The 17009-nt window shown below is 43.4% G+C and overlaps 1 protein-coding gene across 2 annotated transcripts in view; it reads left to right on the forward strand.

Moving 5' to 3' along the window:
* Nucleotides 1-17009, forward strand: part of pola1 (polymerase (DNA directed), alpha 1) — a 91012-nt gene that overhangs the window by 6213 nt on the left and 67790 nt on the right. The window contains exons 9-26 of one of the 2 annotated variants that reach the window (XM_071414869.1): nt 2309-2468; nt 3515-3681; nt 3852-3964; nt 4191-4301; nt 4584-4658; nt 4747-4885; nt 5008-5162; nt 7267-7351; nt 7464-7525; nt 7695-7784; nt 12762-12878; nt 13081-13256; nt 13350-13479; nt 13587-13706; nt 14072-14159; nt 14752-14876; nt 14967-15116; nt 15309-15431. In XM_071414869.1, the coding sequence (XP_071270970.1) occupies nt 2309-2468; nt 3515-3681; nt 3852-3964; nt 4191-4301; nt 4584-4658; nt 4747-4885; nt 5008-5162; nt 7267-7351; nt 7464-7525; nt 7695-7784; nt 12762-12878; nt 13081-13256; nt 13350-13479; nt 13587-13706; nt 14072-14159; nt 14752-14876; nt 14967-15116; nt 15309-15431 (2186 nt within the window). Of the gene's footprint in view, nt 1-2308; nt 2469-3514; nt 3682-3851; nt 3965-4187; nt 4302-4583; nt 4659-4746; nt 4886-5007; nt 5163-7266; nt 7352-7463; nt 7526-7694; nt 7785-12761; nt 12879-13080; nt 13257-13349; nt 13480-13586; nt 13707-14071; nt 14160-14751; nt 14877-14966; nt 15117-15308; nt 15432-17009 lie in introns of both variants that reach the window. The other variant, XM_071414868.1, reaches the window with a different exon arrangement.

Raw genomic sequence — 17009 nt, forward strand, 5'->3', positions numbered from 1 at the left:
ATATAAAGTATGTAGAAAAGATAATGGAGCTATATATTTTTAAATAATATCACGTTTGAGAACTAACAACCATCAGAATAAAAACTTGACAGTCAGGAAAAATCGCAAATAAAAAAAATGGCATGGGGCCGCCATTGATTTTATGTTTGAAACACTTGGATAGCATAGGAAAACGGCATAAGCAATGGAAAAATGTGTAGATTTGTAGTAAATTAGTTTAAAGTAACTTTCCAGTGTTTCCAGGTTCCTATAAAATATGACCTATAATTACTTGCAATATGAGTGAAATAGTTTTCCTTCCAAAAAATTGTACACTGAACAAAAATATAAACGCAACGTGTAAATTGTTGGTCCCATGTTTCATGAGCTCAAATAAAAGATCCCAGAAATGTTCCATACCAGCCACCCTACCCTGACAGCTGATGAAACTGTGGGTTTGCACAACAGAAGAATTTCTGCACAAACTTTCAGAAACCGTATCAGGGAAGCTCATCGACGTGTTCGTCGTCCTCACCAGGGTCTTGACCTGACTGCAGTTCTGTGTCGAAATCGGCTTCAGTGGGCAAATGCTCACCTTCGATGGCCACTGGCACGTTGGAGAAGTGTGCTGTTCACGGATGAATCCGGTTTTCAACTGTACCGGGCAGATGGCAGACAACCTGTAAAGCGTTGTTGGTGAGCGGTTTGCTGATGTCAACGTTGTGAACAGAGTGCTTCGTGGTGGTGGGGTTATAGTGTGGGTAGGCAAAAGCTACGGACAACAAAGACAATTGCATTCAAATCTGTCAATTTTAAGGCACAGAGATAACGTGACGAGATCCTGAGGCCCATTGTCGTGCCATTCATCCGTCGCCATCCCCTCATGTTTCAGCATGATAATGCACGGCCCCATGTCGCAAGGATCTATACACAATTCTTGGACGCAGAAACTGTCCCAGTTCTTCCATGGCCTGCATACTCACCAGACATGTCACTCATTGAGCATGTTTGGGATGCTCTGGATTGACGTGTAAGACAGCGTGTTCCAGTTCCCGCCAATATTCAGCAACTTCGCACAGCCATTGAAGAGGAGTGGGACAACATTCCACGGGCAACAATCAACTGACTGATCAACTCTATACGAAGGAGATGTTGCGCTGCGTGAGGCAAATGGTGATCAATCAAATTTATTTATAAAGCCCTTTTTTACATCAGCCGATGTCACCAAAGTGCTGTACAGAAACCCAGCCTAAAACTCCAAACAGCAAGCAAATCCAGGGGGCTGGGAAAAACTCAGTAGAAAGGCAGGAACCTAGGAAGAAACCTAGAGGAACCAGGCTCTGAGGGGTGGCCAGTCCTATTCTGGCTGTGCCGGGTTGAGATTATAACAGTACATGGCCAAGATGTTCAAACGTTCATAGATGACCAGCAGGGTCAAATAATAATAATAATAATAATCACAATGGTTGTAGAGGGTGCAACAGCTCAGCACCTCAGTAGTAATTGTCAGTTGGCTTTTCATAGTCGAGCATTCAGAGTTAGAGATAGCAGGTGCAGTAGAGAGTGATCACACCAGATACTGACTTGTTTTCTGATCCACGCCCTACTTGAATTTTTTTAATTTTTATGTGACCAACCAATGCGTGTCTGTATTCCCAGTTGTGTGAAATCCATAGATTAGGGCCTGATTCATTTTTCTAAATTGAGGGATTTCCTTATAAAATCTTAAAAATTGTTGCATGTTGTGTTTATTTTTGTAAAGTATAATTATATTAAAAAGCAGCCTTTTTTGTTTGAATGGTGTGGGCGTACCCCTACAACAGAATATTGATATGAGTATACCGTTTATTGGCCAGCTCATCGTCTTCTAGACTGAAGATTTGCCAGCTCATCCTCCTCAGGAATTCTGTAAGGAAATAGCAAGTATTGAGATGGTCTGTTTTAAGATACAAGTTTGTGGGGTTTTTAAGTGCTTTTTATTTTTTTTCTCCCAATTTATGCATTGGCCACATACGAGTATAGGACAAAAACATTATTTGGGTTTGAGTTAACAGAATGTTAACTTTTAAAAGGGAAATTTTCACTGGACAGTTAATTTAAAACTTCACATTTTCTCTAAGCCCCATGGCCAAATGTGTAGAATTGTGGGAAATTAGCTTTAAAACAGCCAAATTGTTTCCACAGCCAAGAAGAGGGCCTCTCAAATGTTCAGTCGGAGAGTGCACCATTGGCCACACCAACGATCCAAGGGGAAACACTGCCTTTTCCCCAATGGCTGTCAGTCTGTCATCTCTCAATCAATCTCTCTCTCCCTTCCCCTCTCTCCCAGAGGACAACTCTTTGCAGTTTGACGGGGTGGACTTTGACGAACCCATGGAGGTGGGGCTTGATCGGGAAAAGGAGGGGCCTGTAAATGAAGATGAGGAGCCAGAGACCAAACCAGCTGTTAAAGTGGAACCCAAAGCAGAACCACAGGACCTGGTCCTACTGTGAGTGTGTGTCTGCTTGCTTTTCTTCTGTTAGTGGTTCTACCATAGACTTTGCTAGACATGGCATCATTGTATCTGTCCCAATATGGTGTCTGTGAGAGCACAGGCAGTGCCATTGAGGCCATATTCATATTGAAGTAGTCAATTTTCTTCTCATACTTTATGAGTTGGCAAACAAACTGAAAGGCTGCATACTGTTTGAACAGGTATAAAGTCATCGTTGGTGATTTACTGCCACCTGCATTTATGGAATGTTTGCTCACGTATAATTAATTGGCTGATCCCTCATGGTGAATTGAGTAGGAATTGTGGTCCTTCCTTAACCCATATGAAGTCCCACCAAGTTGACTACTTCAGAAATGGTGAAAGTCCACAGTGGTGCTGCCAATGCTGAAATAGGCTTTTGGGCACTAGTCTTCTATCTCTATGGGTTATACAATGAGTCAAGGCCAAATAACTTTGTGTGTTTACGTCAGTGGTGGAAAAAGTACTCGATTGTCATACTTGAGTCATTTTCTATTAAGGTATCTTTACTTTTACTCAAGTAAAAAGTCAACCAGTGAAATACTACTTGAGTAAAAGTATTTGGTTTTAAATATACTTAAGTATCAAAAGTAAATGTAATTTCTAAAATAAGTAAAAGTATAAATAATTTCAAAATACTTATATTAGGCAAACCAGACTTTCTTTTATATTATGGATAGTCAGGGGAACACTCCAACACTCAGACGTAATTGACCAATGAAGCATTTGTGTTTAGTGAGTCCGCTAGATCAGAGGCAGTAGGGATGACCATTTTCCTGTCCTGTTAAGCATTCAAAAATTAACGAGTACTTTTGGGTATCAGGGGAAATTAATGGAGTAAAAAGTACATTATTTTCTTTAGGAATGTAGTGGAGTAAAAGTTGTCAAATATAAATAGTAAAGTACAGATGCCCCAAAAAACTACTTAAGTAGTACTTTCAAGTATTTTTAGTACCACTGATTTACAGTAGGAACCATTGGATCATGAGAACCTTTTTAGCCCCTCTATCCTGTTCGTCCAGGAGGGGCAAGCTGGGGGGGTCTTGGGGTCAGGAGGAGGGGGACAGTGAGGCCCCCGTGGAGGTGCAAGTCGACCCCAGCCGTCTCCCATTGGCCGAGGGGCCAGAGGGAGAACTCATGTTCCGCTTCTATTGGCTGGATGCCTTCGAGGACCAATACAGCCAACCAGGTGAGTTCTTACCAAACCCATGGACTAGAACAGCCAACCGAGTTCATATTACCAATCAGATGTTCAGGAATCCTCACTAAAACAACCAAGAAAGTGAGCCCTTCCTAAACAAAATGTGGCTAAACATGTTAAGATGTGGTCATTTTATGGTTATATAATGTGTTTTCTAGGTGTGGTGTACCTATTTGGTAAGGTGTGGATCGAGTCAGCCAAGGCCCATGTCAGCTGCTGTGTGTCAGTGAAGAACATCGAGAGGACCATGCACTTCCTGCCCCGCGAACGCGTGAGTCCTGTTTCCTGTCACATGATCATCTACTCCAGAATATCCACGTTTTCACACCATGTTAGACTACTATTGGAATCAACTGTGACCCAAACTGTCTCTGAGCTTTATTATGGAAGGTTGACGTTTCCACTTAATACTGTCTTGTGTGTTTTGTGATTGCTCTTCTGGTAGGTTGTGTGTTTTATAATGGGTCTCCTTATTGGTTGTGTGTTATTGACAGAAGGTGAACCCAAAGACAGGCGAGGAGACAGACACTCCGGTGGGGATGATGGACGTCTACCAGGAGGTCAATGACCTCTCTGAGAAGTTTAAGATCATGAAGTTCAAGTCCAAGGTTTGTGCCGTCTCCCCTAGGACCAGATAGAGAAGGATTAGACTTACAGAATGATGTCAGAGGGGTTGGGTTAAATGCAGAAGACACATTTCAGTTGAAGGCATTCAGTTGTACAACTGACTAGGTATCCCCATTTCCCTTTCTTAGCAGAGACCAGGAATTAGCCTACACATGGGAACCAATGTTCATTTCATGACTTCCTGAGCATGTTTATTATAGACATGTTGTCTGATTTGGTTGAATGATTAGTTAATAGACTGTGCTCTCTGTTTCCTTCTGTAGAAAGTGGAGAAGAGCTACGCCTTTGAGATCGCTGACGTCCCTACAAAGTCAGAGTACCTGGAAGTCAGATACTCTGTGAGTATTCTCGCTCACGCTCTCTCACCTCTCTCTCGCTCTCTTATACATATATATATCTTATTGTTATTGTATTTTTTTTGTGCAGGCTGAGTATCCGTCTCTGCCCTCGGACCTCAAGGGGGCGACTTTCTCCAAGGTGTTTGGAACCAACACCTCCAGCATGGAACACTTCCTCCTCAGCAGGAAGATCAAAGGACCCTGCTGGCTGGACATCAAGACCCCACGTAAGACTACACATGTTCTGAGACACATAGAAGTTCACACGCACTCTCTCATAGTCACACACTCACACAAACAAGCAACACACACCTCTAACACTCTAACCCTCTCTCCTATCTCCCTGTAGAGTTGAGCAGCGTGCCTGTGAGCTGGTGTAAGGTGGAAGCAGTGGCGATGCGTAGTGACCTGGTCACCGTGGTCAAAGACCTGCCTCCTCCACCTCTCACTGTCATGTCCATCAGCCTGAAGACTGTACAGAACCCCAAGACACACCACAACGAGGTCTGTCTCTCTGTCATATGTTAAGATCAGGGGTTTTCAACCTTCTCTTGCCCAGGGACCCCCTCCCAGGCAAACCAGCGAGCCATAGACCCCCATCATACCTAAACGGGGGGGGTGTAACGTCTTATCAGGTGAATGATAATGGCAAGGAGAAGTAATCAACATTTTTTAAATGAATAGATTTGGTAGATAGTTTTTCATTATTTTGACCCCTCCCACATTATAATTGGAAGAGGAAGTGTACACTCTAACATAGTCTTTTAGCTAGATAGGTAACTCCAAACACATTTTTGCAAAGAGCAGCTGTTTAGCTGGTAAACAAAGGTCAGACGTGTTGAATTTTTTTTTCTTTCTGACAGTCCAAGTCAAGAAAGCTTACTTGCTGCACTGGTAGCCTATTCTCCTACTGTCGGTATGTCATTAAAAATGTATTTATTCTGTTCTTGTTGTATATATATTTTTGCGGACCCCCTGCAGTACCTCAGGGCCGCCAACCCCCGGTTGAACACCCCTGGTTTAGATAGGTTAATGGCTGCACATCAAATCAAATCAAGTTTATTTTATATAGCCCTTCGTACATCAGCTAATATCTCGAAGTGCTGTACAGAAACCCAGCCTAAAACCCCAAACAGCAAGCAATGCAGGTGTAGAAGCACGGTGGCTAGGAAAAACTCCCTAGAAAGGATAGTCAGGGGATACAGTCCCCACATACAGTCCCCAACCTCAGCACTCTGGATGTGGCATCACAGCAGTTTTTAGTCTAGGTGGAACTAGCAAGTGGAACAAGTACCCTTTAACTAACCCATAGAATTAGAATTCCGAGAACACATTCCCATTCAGACACTAGAACAGATATTCCCATTCTATGGCATTGACATGGTCTGAGGAGACAATGTTCCCATTCTATGAGTTATATTGCTACACTCTCACTGTGAGTAATCTAGTAAATGACTAATTCTGTCATTCACTTGAACAATGGGCCCATCTCTTATCAACTCAATCAGCCCATAGATAGATAATGCACATTCCAATCAAAATGGATAGTGGATGTTATTGCATGTAGTGTAACACTTGTCTTAACAAGGTCACCTTTTTACTTTCCTTTTTATTGTAGGTAGGTAAATATGAAAGGATATGGCTTCAAATACGATAAGATACATTTTTATTTTTCAGATAGCAAATAATCCCTTTATTAGGATGCGACAACCCTGATGGTCTCCATTGGAATCCTGTTACGGCTAGTGTAGGGATGGTTTGTTATGGTAGAAACCGTATGTTACTGTAATCTTTATATGTTTTCGGTGATCTGATGGCCTGTTAGGTTAGCTTTGGTTAGATCCTCTCCGTGGCACCACAGCCGTTACCTCTGTGTTTGCATGTTATTGTTCAAATTTTCCAGCCACTGAGCAGCAAAAGGGCTGAAAAGCCATGGTTACACATTAACCCTACATGTCTGGAGTTTTCTGAAACCATCCACCTTCTCTCTCTTTCCAGGGTTTGCACAAGGTGCTTAAAGTACTTCAATATGGCACTGTGAAATTCAAGTACTGGAATACCCTGAAAATCAGACATTTTCTCAAGTTGGTACTTCAAAAGTACTTGAATTAAATTGAGAGGAGAACAGATTATGAACAAATATGTTTATCAAAAATATTAGAAAAATGTATTGGTCTTGCAAATAAATTTCCAGGCAGACTACCGAGTTTTATTTCTTCATGTGTTTCGCGCTGTGGTTGCCAGGTGAGCTCGCTCATTCCACCCACACTCGCACTCAGCCAGGCAGGTACAGAACTGAATGATTCTCCGCCACCTAACGTCACATTGAGAGCTAAAATGCTTGACAAATGTAGATTCAATCCTTCCTTTTGTGCGTATGGAAAATGTTGGATATTAGAATATTCGTGTTTAAGTCCTTAAATTTAACATGCCACTGTCTGTACGAACCCTGTTTCTCGCTCTCTCTCTCTCACTCTCTCTGTGTGGTGTGATTGCGTGTGATACTGACTCTGACTAATTAGACTTATGCATAATAATAATTAGAATAATTAGTGATGCAACTGGCCTGAACCTTACCTATTATTTCCTGCTTCTTGTCCATCCCTAGATTGTGTCCCTGGCTGCCCTGGTCCACCACAGGTTCCACCTGGACAAGGCCCCCCCTCAACCCCCCTACCAGACACACTTCTGTGGTGAGTTGGCGTCACAACCTGCAAGGGAGGGAGGGATGGGAAGAGAGAGGAAGGATGTTGTGGCTTTTTTCACTGTCTCAAATGTTTGCTGACTCAGTGTTGTGTGTTTTAGTGGTCAGTAAACCCAACGACTGTATCTTCCCCTATGACTTCATGGATGCCGTAAAGAAGAAGGTGAGTTATGACAGAACAACACCACACTGGTTTCTCTGAAATCCTGTCCGTTAGCAGGTGAACAGTCAGAGCCCTGTTCAAATACTTAAAAATGCGTCCCTCTCCTCCTTTGACTTGATCACTGACCCCCCCCCCAACCCTCTCATTTCTCTCTCGCCCTCTCTGTCAGAATGGTAAGGTGGAGATAGCGGCCACTGAGAGAACTCTACTGGGATTCTTCCTGGCCAAGATGCACAAGCTTGACCCTGACATCGTGGTGGTGAGTAGGACGGGAAACTACATACCAGCTTCTTATGAGCTACATAGCAGAACCATAAAGATACAGACCAGCTTCATATGAGATACTTATGAGTGACGTAATAAGCTAATTGAGAATATGCGCTGCATAGGAGCTACTTTGATATGTCATTTTCATACATTGCATTCGGAAAGTATTCAGACCCCTTGACTTTTTCAAAATGTTACGTTACAGCCTTATTCTAAAATTGATTAAATCGTTTTTTCTCCCCCCTCATCAATCCACACACAATACCCCATAATGAGAAAGCAAAAACAAGTTTTGCAAAATTTATACAGAAATTTCACATAAGAATTCAGACCCTTGACTCAGTACTTTGTTTTTTTAATATATTTTTTATTATTTAAATTTTTAATTTTACCCCCTTTTCTCCCCAATTTCGTGGTATCCAATTGTTAGTAGTTACTATCTTGTCTCATCGCTACAACTCCCGTACGGGCTCGGGAGAAAGCCATGGAGGGTACTATGGTGTTAAATGCTGAGCTGTAGTTGATGAACAGCATTCTTACATAAGTATTCCTCTTGTCCAGATGGGTTAGGGCAGTGTGATTGCGATTGTGTTGTCTGTGGACCTATTGGAGTGGGTCTAGGGTGTCAGGTAGGGTGGAGGTGATATGATCCTTGACTAGTCTCTCAAAGCACTTCATGATGATGGCAGTGAGTGCTATGGGGTGATAGTCGTTTAGCTCAGTTACCTTAGCTTTCTTGGGAACAGGAACAATGGTGGCCCTCTTGAAGCATGTGGGAACAGCAGACTGGGATAGGGATTGATTATGTCCATAAACACACCAGCCAGCTGGTCTGCGCATGCTCTGAGGACAATGCTAGGGATGCCGTCTGGGCCGGCAGCCTTGCGAGGGATAACACATTTAAATGTTTTACTCACGTTGGCTGCGGTGAAAGAGAGCCCGCAGGTTTTGGTAGCGGGCCGTGTTGGTGGCACTGTATTGTTCTCAAAGCGAGCAAATAAGTTGTTTAGTTTGTCTGGGAGCAAGACATCGGGGTCCGCGACGGGGCTAGTTTTCTTTTTGTAGTCCGTGATTGACTGTAGACCCTGCCACATACCTCTCGTGTCTGAGCCGTTGAATTGCGACTCTACTTTGTCTCTATACTGACGCTTATCTTGTTTGATTGCCTTGCCGAGGGAATAGCTACACTGTTTGTTTGTATTCGGTCATGTTTCCGGTCGCCTTGCACTGATTAAAAGCAGGGGTTCGCGCTTTCAGTTTCGTGCGAATGCTGCCATCAATCCACGGTTTCTGTTTGTGGAAGGTTTTAATATTCGCCGTGGATACAACATCACCGATGCACTTGCTAATAAACTCGCTCACTGAATCAGCGTATGCATCAATGTTGTTGTTCGACGCTATCCGGAACATATCCCAGTCCACGTGATCGACGCATTCTTGAAGCGTAGAATCAGATTGGTCGGACCAGCGTTGAACAGACCTGACGGGCGTTTCCTGTTTTAGTTTCTGTCTATCGGCTGGGAGCCACAAAATGGAGTCGTGGTCAGATTTGCTAAAAGGAGGGCGAGGGAGGGTTTTGTATGCGTCGCGGAAGTTAGAGTAACAATGACCCTGGATTTTGCCAGCTCGGGGTCGCGCATTTGATGTGCTGATAAAATTTAGGGAGCCTTGTTTTCAGATTAGCCTTGTTAAAATCCCCAGCTACAATAAATGCAGCCTCAGGATATGTGGTTTCCAGTTTACATAGAGTCCAATGAAGTTCTTTCAGGGCTGTCGAGGTGTCTGCTTGGGGGGGGGGGGGTATACACGACTGTGATTCTAATTGAAGAGAATTCTCTTGGTAGATCATGTGGTCGGCATTTGATTGTAAGGAATTCTAGGTCAGGTGAACAAAAGGACTTGACTTCCTGTATGTTGTTATGATCACACCACGACTCGTTAATCATAAGGCACACACCCCCTTCTTCTTCTTACCCTTGGATTTAATAACTGGTTGACCCTCCTTTGGCAGCAATAACCTCAACCAAATGTTTTCCGTAGTTGCGGATCAGACCCGCACAGTCAGGAAGAATTTTGGACCTCTTTACAAAACTGTTTCAGTTCAGCAATATTCTTGGGATGTCTGGTGTGAACTGCTCTCTTGAGGTCATGCCACAGCATCTCAATCGGGTTGAGGTCAGGAGTCTGACTGGGCCTCTCCAGAAGGTGTATTTTCTTTTGTTGAAGCCATTCTGTTGTTGATTTACTTCTGTTTTGGGTCGTTGTCCTGTTGCATCACCCAACTTCTGTTGAGCTTCAATTGGGGGACAGATGGCCTAACATTCTCCTGCAAAATGTCTTGATAAACTTGGGAATTGATTTTTCCATCAATGATAGCAAGCTGTCCAGGCCCTGAGGCAGCAAAGCAGCCCCAAACCATGATGCTCCCTCCACCATACTTTACAGTTGGGATGAGGTTTTGATGTTGGTGTGCTGTGCCTTTTTTTTCTCCATACATAGTGTTGTGTGTTCCTTCCAAACAACTCAACTGTAGTTTCATCTGTCCACAGAATATTGTGTCAATAGCGCTGTGGAACATCCAGGTGCACTTTTGCAAACTTCAGATGTGCAGCAATGTTTTTTTTAGACAGCAGTGGCTTCTTCCGTGGAGTGCTCCCATGAACACCATTCTTGTTTAGTGTTTTACGTATCGTAGACTGGTCAACAGAGATGTTAGCATGTTCCAGAGATTTCAGTAAGTCTTTAGCTGACACTCAAGGATTCTTCTTAACCTCATTGAGCATTCTGCGCTGTACTCTTGCAGTCATCTTTGCAGGACGGCCACTCTTAGGGAGAATAGCAACAGTGTTGAACTTCTCTCTATTTTATAGACAATTGGTTTTAATGTGGACTGATGAACAGAGATACTTTTGTAACCCTTTCCAGCTTTATGCAAGTCAACCATTCTTAATCTTCGGTCTTCTGAGATCTCTTTTGTTCGAGGCATGGTTCACATCAGGCAATGCTTCTTGTGAATAGCAAACTCAAATTGTGTTAGTTTTTTTTATAGGGCAGGGCAGCTCTAACCAACATCTCTTATCTCGTCTCATTGATTGGACTCCAGGTGAGCTGACTCCTGACTCCAATTGGCTTTTGGAAAAGTCATAAGCCTTGGGGTTCACATACTTTTCCCAACCTACACTGTGAATGTTTAAATGATGTATTCAGTATAGACAAGAAAAATACAATAGTTTATGTGTTATTAGTTTAAGCACACTATATTGTCTATTGCTGTGACTTAGATGAAGATCAGATCAAATTTGATGACCAATTTATGCAGCAATCCAGGTAAGTCCAAACGGTTCACATACTGTTGACACTGTAGGGGTACAGAGGCCCATTATCAGCAACCATCACTTCTGTGTTCCAATGGCACATTGTTAGCTAATCCAAGTTTATCATTTTAAAAGGCTAATTGATCATTAGAAAACCCTTTTGCAATTGTTGGCACAGCTGAAAACTGTTGTACTGCTTAAAGAATTAATAAAACTGGCCTTTGGACTTGTTTCGTATCTGGCACATCAGCATTTGTGAGTTTGATTACAGGCTTAAAATGTCCAGAAACAAAGAACTTTCTTCTGAAACTCGTCAGCCTATTCTTGTTCTGAGAAATGAAGGCTATTCCATTCGAGAAATTGCCAAGAAGCTGAAGATCTGGTACAACGCTGTGTACTACTCCCTTCACAGAACAGCGCAAATTGGCTCTAACCAGAATAGAAAGAGGAGTGGGAGGCCCCGGTGCACAACTAAGCAAGAGGTCAAGTACATTGGAGTGTCTAGTTTGAGAAACAGATGCCTCACAAGTCCTCAACTGGCAGCTTCATTAAATAGTACCCGCAAAACACCAGTCTCAATGTCAACAGTGAAGAGGCGACTCCGGGATTCTGGCCTTCTAGGCAGAGTTGCAAAGAAAAGCCATATCTCAGACTGGTCAATAAAAAGAAAAGATTAAGATGGGAAAAAGAACACAGACCCTGGACAGAGGAAAATTGGAAAAGGGTGTTATGGACAGACGAATCTAATTTTGAGGTGTTCGGTTCACAAAGAACGTTTGTGAGACGCAGAAAAGTGAAAGGTGCTTGATGCCATCTGTCAAGCATGGTGGAGGCAATGTGATGGTCTGGGGGTGCTTTGGTGGTGTAAAGTGGGAGATTTGTAAAAGGGATCTTGAAGAAGGAAGGCCATCACTCCATTTTGCAACGCCATGCCATACCCTGTGGACGGCGCTTAATTTGAGCCAATTTCCTCCTTCAACAGGACAATGACCCAAAGCACAGCTCCAAACTATGCAATAACTATTTAGGGAAGAAGCAGTCAGCTGGTATTCTGTCTATAATTGAGTGGCCAGCACAGTCACTGGATCTCAACCCTATTGAGTTGTTGTGGGAGCAGCTTGACTGTATGGAACGTAAGTGCCCATCAAGCCAATCCAACTTGTGGAAGGTGCTTCAGGAAGCATGGAGTGAAATCTCTTCAGATTAGAATGCCAAAGGTCTGCAAGGCTGTAATTGCTGAAAATTCTTTGACGAAAGCAAAGTTTGAAGGACACAATTTCAATTAAAAATCATTATTTCTAACCTTGTCAGTGTCTTGACTATATTTCCTATTCATTTTGCAACTCATTTAATGTATGTGTTGGAAATGTCTAAGTGACCCCAAACTTTTGTATGTAAATAAGGTATTTTTATTTTATTTATTTAAAAAAAAAAAACGTCTTTTCACTTTGTTATTATTGGGTATTGTGTGTGTAGATTGAGTGAAAAATAATGTAATACATTTTTGAATAAGGCTGTAACTTAAGAAAATGTGGAAGGGAAGGGGTCTAAATACTTTCAGAATCCACTGTGTATTACAGCTGTCTATGTTTACACCCCAGCTGACCTCTCTTCTCATTAAATGTAAAATGTAAATGTAAATCTATTTCCTGTAGGGTCATGATATATTTGGCTTTGACCTGGAAGTGCTCCTTCAGAGAATCACTGTGTGTAAGGTCCCCCACTGGTCCAAGATCGGACGCCTCAAGAGGTCCAACATGCCCAAACTAGGGGTGAGTATCAGGGACTCGAACCTGGGTCCTCAGAGCAACTCAATATCATGTTAGCCCACTGAGCTAAAGTCTCCTTCATTATGCTTGCACATGTCACACTCCTTTGCAGTGGCTTTGGTCCATATCTAGGCCTTACAGCAAAGGATAGTGGAGGTTAGAGTGGGTGTTAATGGTCTTCCTCTCTGGTGCCTGTGCTGCGTAGGGTCGCAGTGGCTTTGCAGAGAAGAGCGCCACCTGTGGCCGTCTGGTGTGTGACGTTGAGATCTCAGCCAAGGAGCTGATTCGCTGTAAGAGTTACCACCTGACTGAGCTGGCTGCTCAGGTGCTGAAGACTGAGCGAGCCACTATACCTGCTGAGAACATCAAAAACCTCTACAGGTGTGTGTGCCTCTACATATGAGTGCTTGGTCCCACAATAAAAATCTAAAGTTCAGCTGTAAAGGTCCTGGTGTGTGTCTGTCCCTCTATCAGTGACTCCCCCCACCTGTTGTACCTGTTGGAGTTGACATGGACGGATGCCAAGCTGATCCTCCAGATCATGTGTGAGCTCAACGTGCTGCCTCTCGCCCTGCAGATCACAAACATAGCAGGCAACGTACTGGTGAGAGAGACACACACACGCACCGTTGAGTGAAATGCTGAGTAATTCTTAACACATGCACCCGCCCTCTCTTTTTCTCTCTCTCTCATCTCGTTCTCTCGCTCTAGTCTCGTACTCTGATGGGGGGTCGTTCTGAAAGGAATGAGTATCTACTGCTCCATGCCTTCCATGACAAGAACTACATCGTACCTGACAAACCCTCCTTCAAGAAGGCCCAACAAGAACTGGTATACACACTTGCATGAGGCCAATACTAGACACCTACTAGACACCTGATTGTATTTCCTTTGTGTCGTAGCCAGAGGTAGAGAACTGCACTAAACTAAAGTCTAAACACACACATGTTTTTAGGGATTTTGAGGTCTGGCTTATTTAGGTTTTGACACTGAAAGGAACAGGAAGCCCACCAATGTAATAAAACATTTTAGATTTGTCTCATCGCTCACTCACCGTATGGACCTACTGCAAGACGGACTTTCTTCCTTTCTCTCTTACGTTCACCTCTCCTTTTCTCACTTTCTCTGTTTCTCTCTACTTTTTTCTCGCTCCATCTCACTTTCTCCATTTTCCTCTCTCACGTTCCCTCACTCAGGGAGAGGAGGAGGGGGATTCTGGGAAAGGGAAGAGTAGAAGAAAGAAAGCAGCATATGCAGGTGGACTGGTACTGGACCCCAAAGTGGGTGAGTCGGGGTAGGGGGGGTCAATATGTGCATTATGAAGTCTCTGAAGTTTCTATTATGTTTTTGTAACATTCTGTGTGAAGTTCGCCCCAAAATGTCCATGCTGTAACAAAGTAATATGTGGAGACGTTCTCCTATCTTTACCTTAAGTGTTGTCTACACACCTCATCAATAGTACTGTAGGATGGATTGAATTGTTTTGAAGTGTTTTTAATCATTCCCGGAAATGTAATCCCCCTCCAAATAAAATGGTCTTTGTTTGAGGCTACTGTACTCGCTTCCTGCATACTGTCAGAAAAAGGTTTGTGTGTTCCATAAAACTGATAGTTCTGTTATGTTTCATATTGAACAAGGTGTGTGTAGTAACTATTGTTTTGTTACAGACTTATTAGTATGATTCATATAAAACAATGTAAAAAAACATATTTACGCCATCAAAATGACAGACGTGTGTTTCTATGAAGTGCCCTGCTAGTCAGAATGCACCCTAGAGTGTGACATTCACCGGAGCAAAGATTTCTGAGTGGCACCGAGATGTATTTTATTTTGATGAAATGGTCTGTGAGGTGTAACTCCTATTCACTCCCCATAGGTTTCTATGATAAGTTTGTGTTGCTGCTGGACTTCAACAGTCTGTACCCGTCCATCATTCAAGAGTTCAACATCTGCTTCACCACCGTACAGAGAGAGGCCCACAGCACACACAAGAAGACTGAGGTGTGTGTATGTGTGTCTTAGTCGGAGAGAGACTCACTGTGTGTGTGTGTGTTATTTGAACAGTGCCATTTCTGGTTTCTGTACCAAAAGGAGCATGACCCTGATGAGATTCCAGAGGTTCCGGACGCCGACCTGGAGATGGGAATTCTGCCCAAAGAGATTCGCAAGCTGGTGGAACGACGTAAACAAGTGAAACAGCTGATGAAAGCACAAGACATCAACCCTGACCTTTACCTGCAGGTACATGCATAATGACTTCTGCTGTCAGGTTTCTTTCTGTTGTGATTTTCAGTTTCAGAAACTGATTTGTTACTCATAACCCAGACCACACTTGCTTGAAGCTGAAATGCATAGGTGGTGGTTTTTCTTGAATAACACAGGACTATTTGAACTTATTTGCTTTTCTCTAAATCTCTCTGTCTCTTTGTGCAGTATGACATCCGTCAGAAGGCTCTGAAGCTGACGGCTAACAGTATGTACGGCTGTCTGGGCTTTAGTTTCAGCCGCTTCTACGCCAAGCCACTGGCCGCGCTCGTCACACACAAGGGCAGAGAGGTGAGTTACATCCTGCTGGGTATACTGTAGATGTGAACGACTGGTCAAGTATGAATGCTGGAGCAAATCCCACTAGAGGGCAGTCCAAGACCAGCCTCTCACACACCACTACTTTTACTTCTGTTGATATTGATAATCCCTTTTCATTTTTTGCATTGACAAATGTAATGTCTGATTCTGAATACATTTCGTCCATCTCGTTTCATCGTCTGTGGTTGGACTGTGAGGTAGCAACAGTGTGTACTTTTTCCTCTTAGCCTTAGGGACAGCAGGGGATGTTGAAGGGTGACATAAAGTTCTGATTTTAGTCAGGGGTTTACCTGTAGCTGGTCACCACACACACCACGCCTGTATTAATTTAATGAGCTCTAACAATACCCACACCTACCTCTGGTGTTCCAGTGATCCTCAGGGAGCTGTTTATTGGGATTCCCTTACAGCGCCATTGTGTTCCCTAATAGAGGTCAGGGCGTGTGCTTGTGTGTTTGGTTCAGCTCTGTGAGAGTGAGTGACTGATATCAACATTAACAGGTGTGCCATATCTGTATCTGTGTAGCCCTGAGCCTTGGGTTTGGTCTTAGCCCAGCTTAATTTCACACCTCATTCTGTGACAGTAGAATAGATAGGACCAGCATTAGCCCAGGGCTATCCTCCTGTATAGTTCTGCTTCAGAGCTGAACTGCGACTTAGTAAGTTATCAGTGATGTACACAGGATTCTCCCCTTCTATAAAATTAGAGGAAGTTCTAATTCTATGGTTAATTCCATCCCTACTCAACGGTATAAACTCTGGAATAGAACACCTAAAATAAGCAGTTCTAAGAAGTCACTTTGAAAAGGAAAGACCTTGACTCAGATTAGACTTCTGACAGTTGAAAGCCAAGTAGCTCCAAGTTAGTTTCCAGTGATTGGGAGCCAAAAAGGGCAGCTGGGTGTTTGTAGTGTTTTTTCTAGTGTATTTATACTTGTCTAAAACGGCATAGCTGTCCTGTATCACCATACACACTCACCGTACACGCACCTATCATCAATGGAATCTTCCCGTTTATGCTTTCCTTTTATGATCTGATTTTAGGGCTGTTATAAATTAACATTACACGACACCACCACTGACCCAGAATGCTTTGCTTATAAAGGCCTTTTTGCGACTCCCTTTGTGGTCCCCTCTTTGTTTGTGTGTGGGATCTCCTCTTTCTCTCACTCTTGTCTAAGCTGAGGCCTAACCCCTCTGGGAATAGCAGGTCAGGCCTGGGCCCACGGTGAGTTCTCAGTCCAGGGAGGGGTTAAGATGCCTGGACTTAGGAGGTGATGACAGCCCCCTGGCTCTGGATGTTCTTGTCTGATTTACCAGGTTGGAAGGGAAATCTCCCTCCTTTATCTCCAGCCTTCTGCCAAGTTGCACCTGCATTAGTGTACACGTTTGTGAAGCAGAGAGACAACTCTACTGTTTGAACTCTGGCCTTTGTAGGGAAATATTTGTTGTGCCCCTGTCTCCCCATCCCTGGTATGTGGGGGTATTAGGGGATCGGGAGCATTAAGTGGAGGGTTTAGGGTTACACGGCTCAGGGTTCGGCACACA

The sequence above is a fragment of the Salvelinus alpinus genome, chromosome 8 (genome assembly GCF_045679555.1).
Source record: "Salvelinus alpinus chromosome 8, SLU_Salpinus.1, whole genome shotgun sequence".
Taxonomy (NCBI): Eukaryota; Metazoa; Chordata; class Actinopteri; order Salmoniformes; family Salmonidae; genus Salvelinus; species Salvelinus alpinus.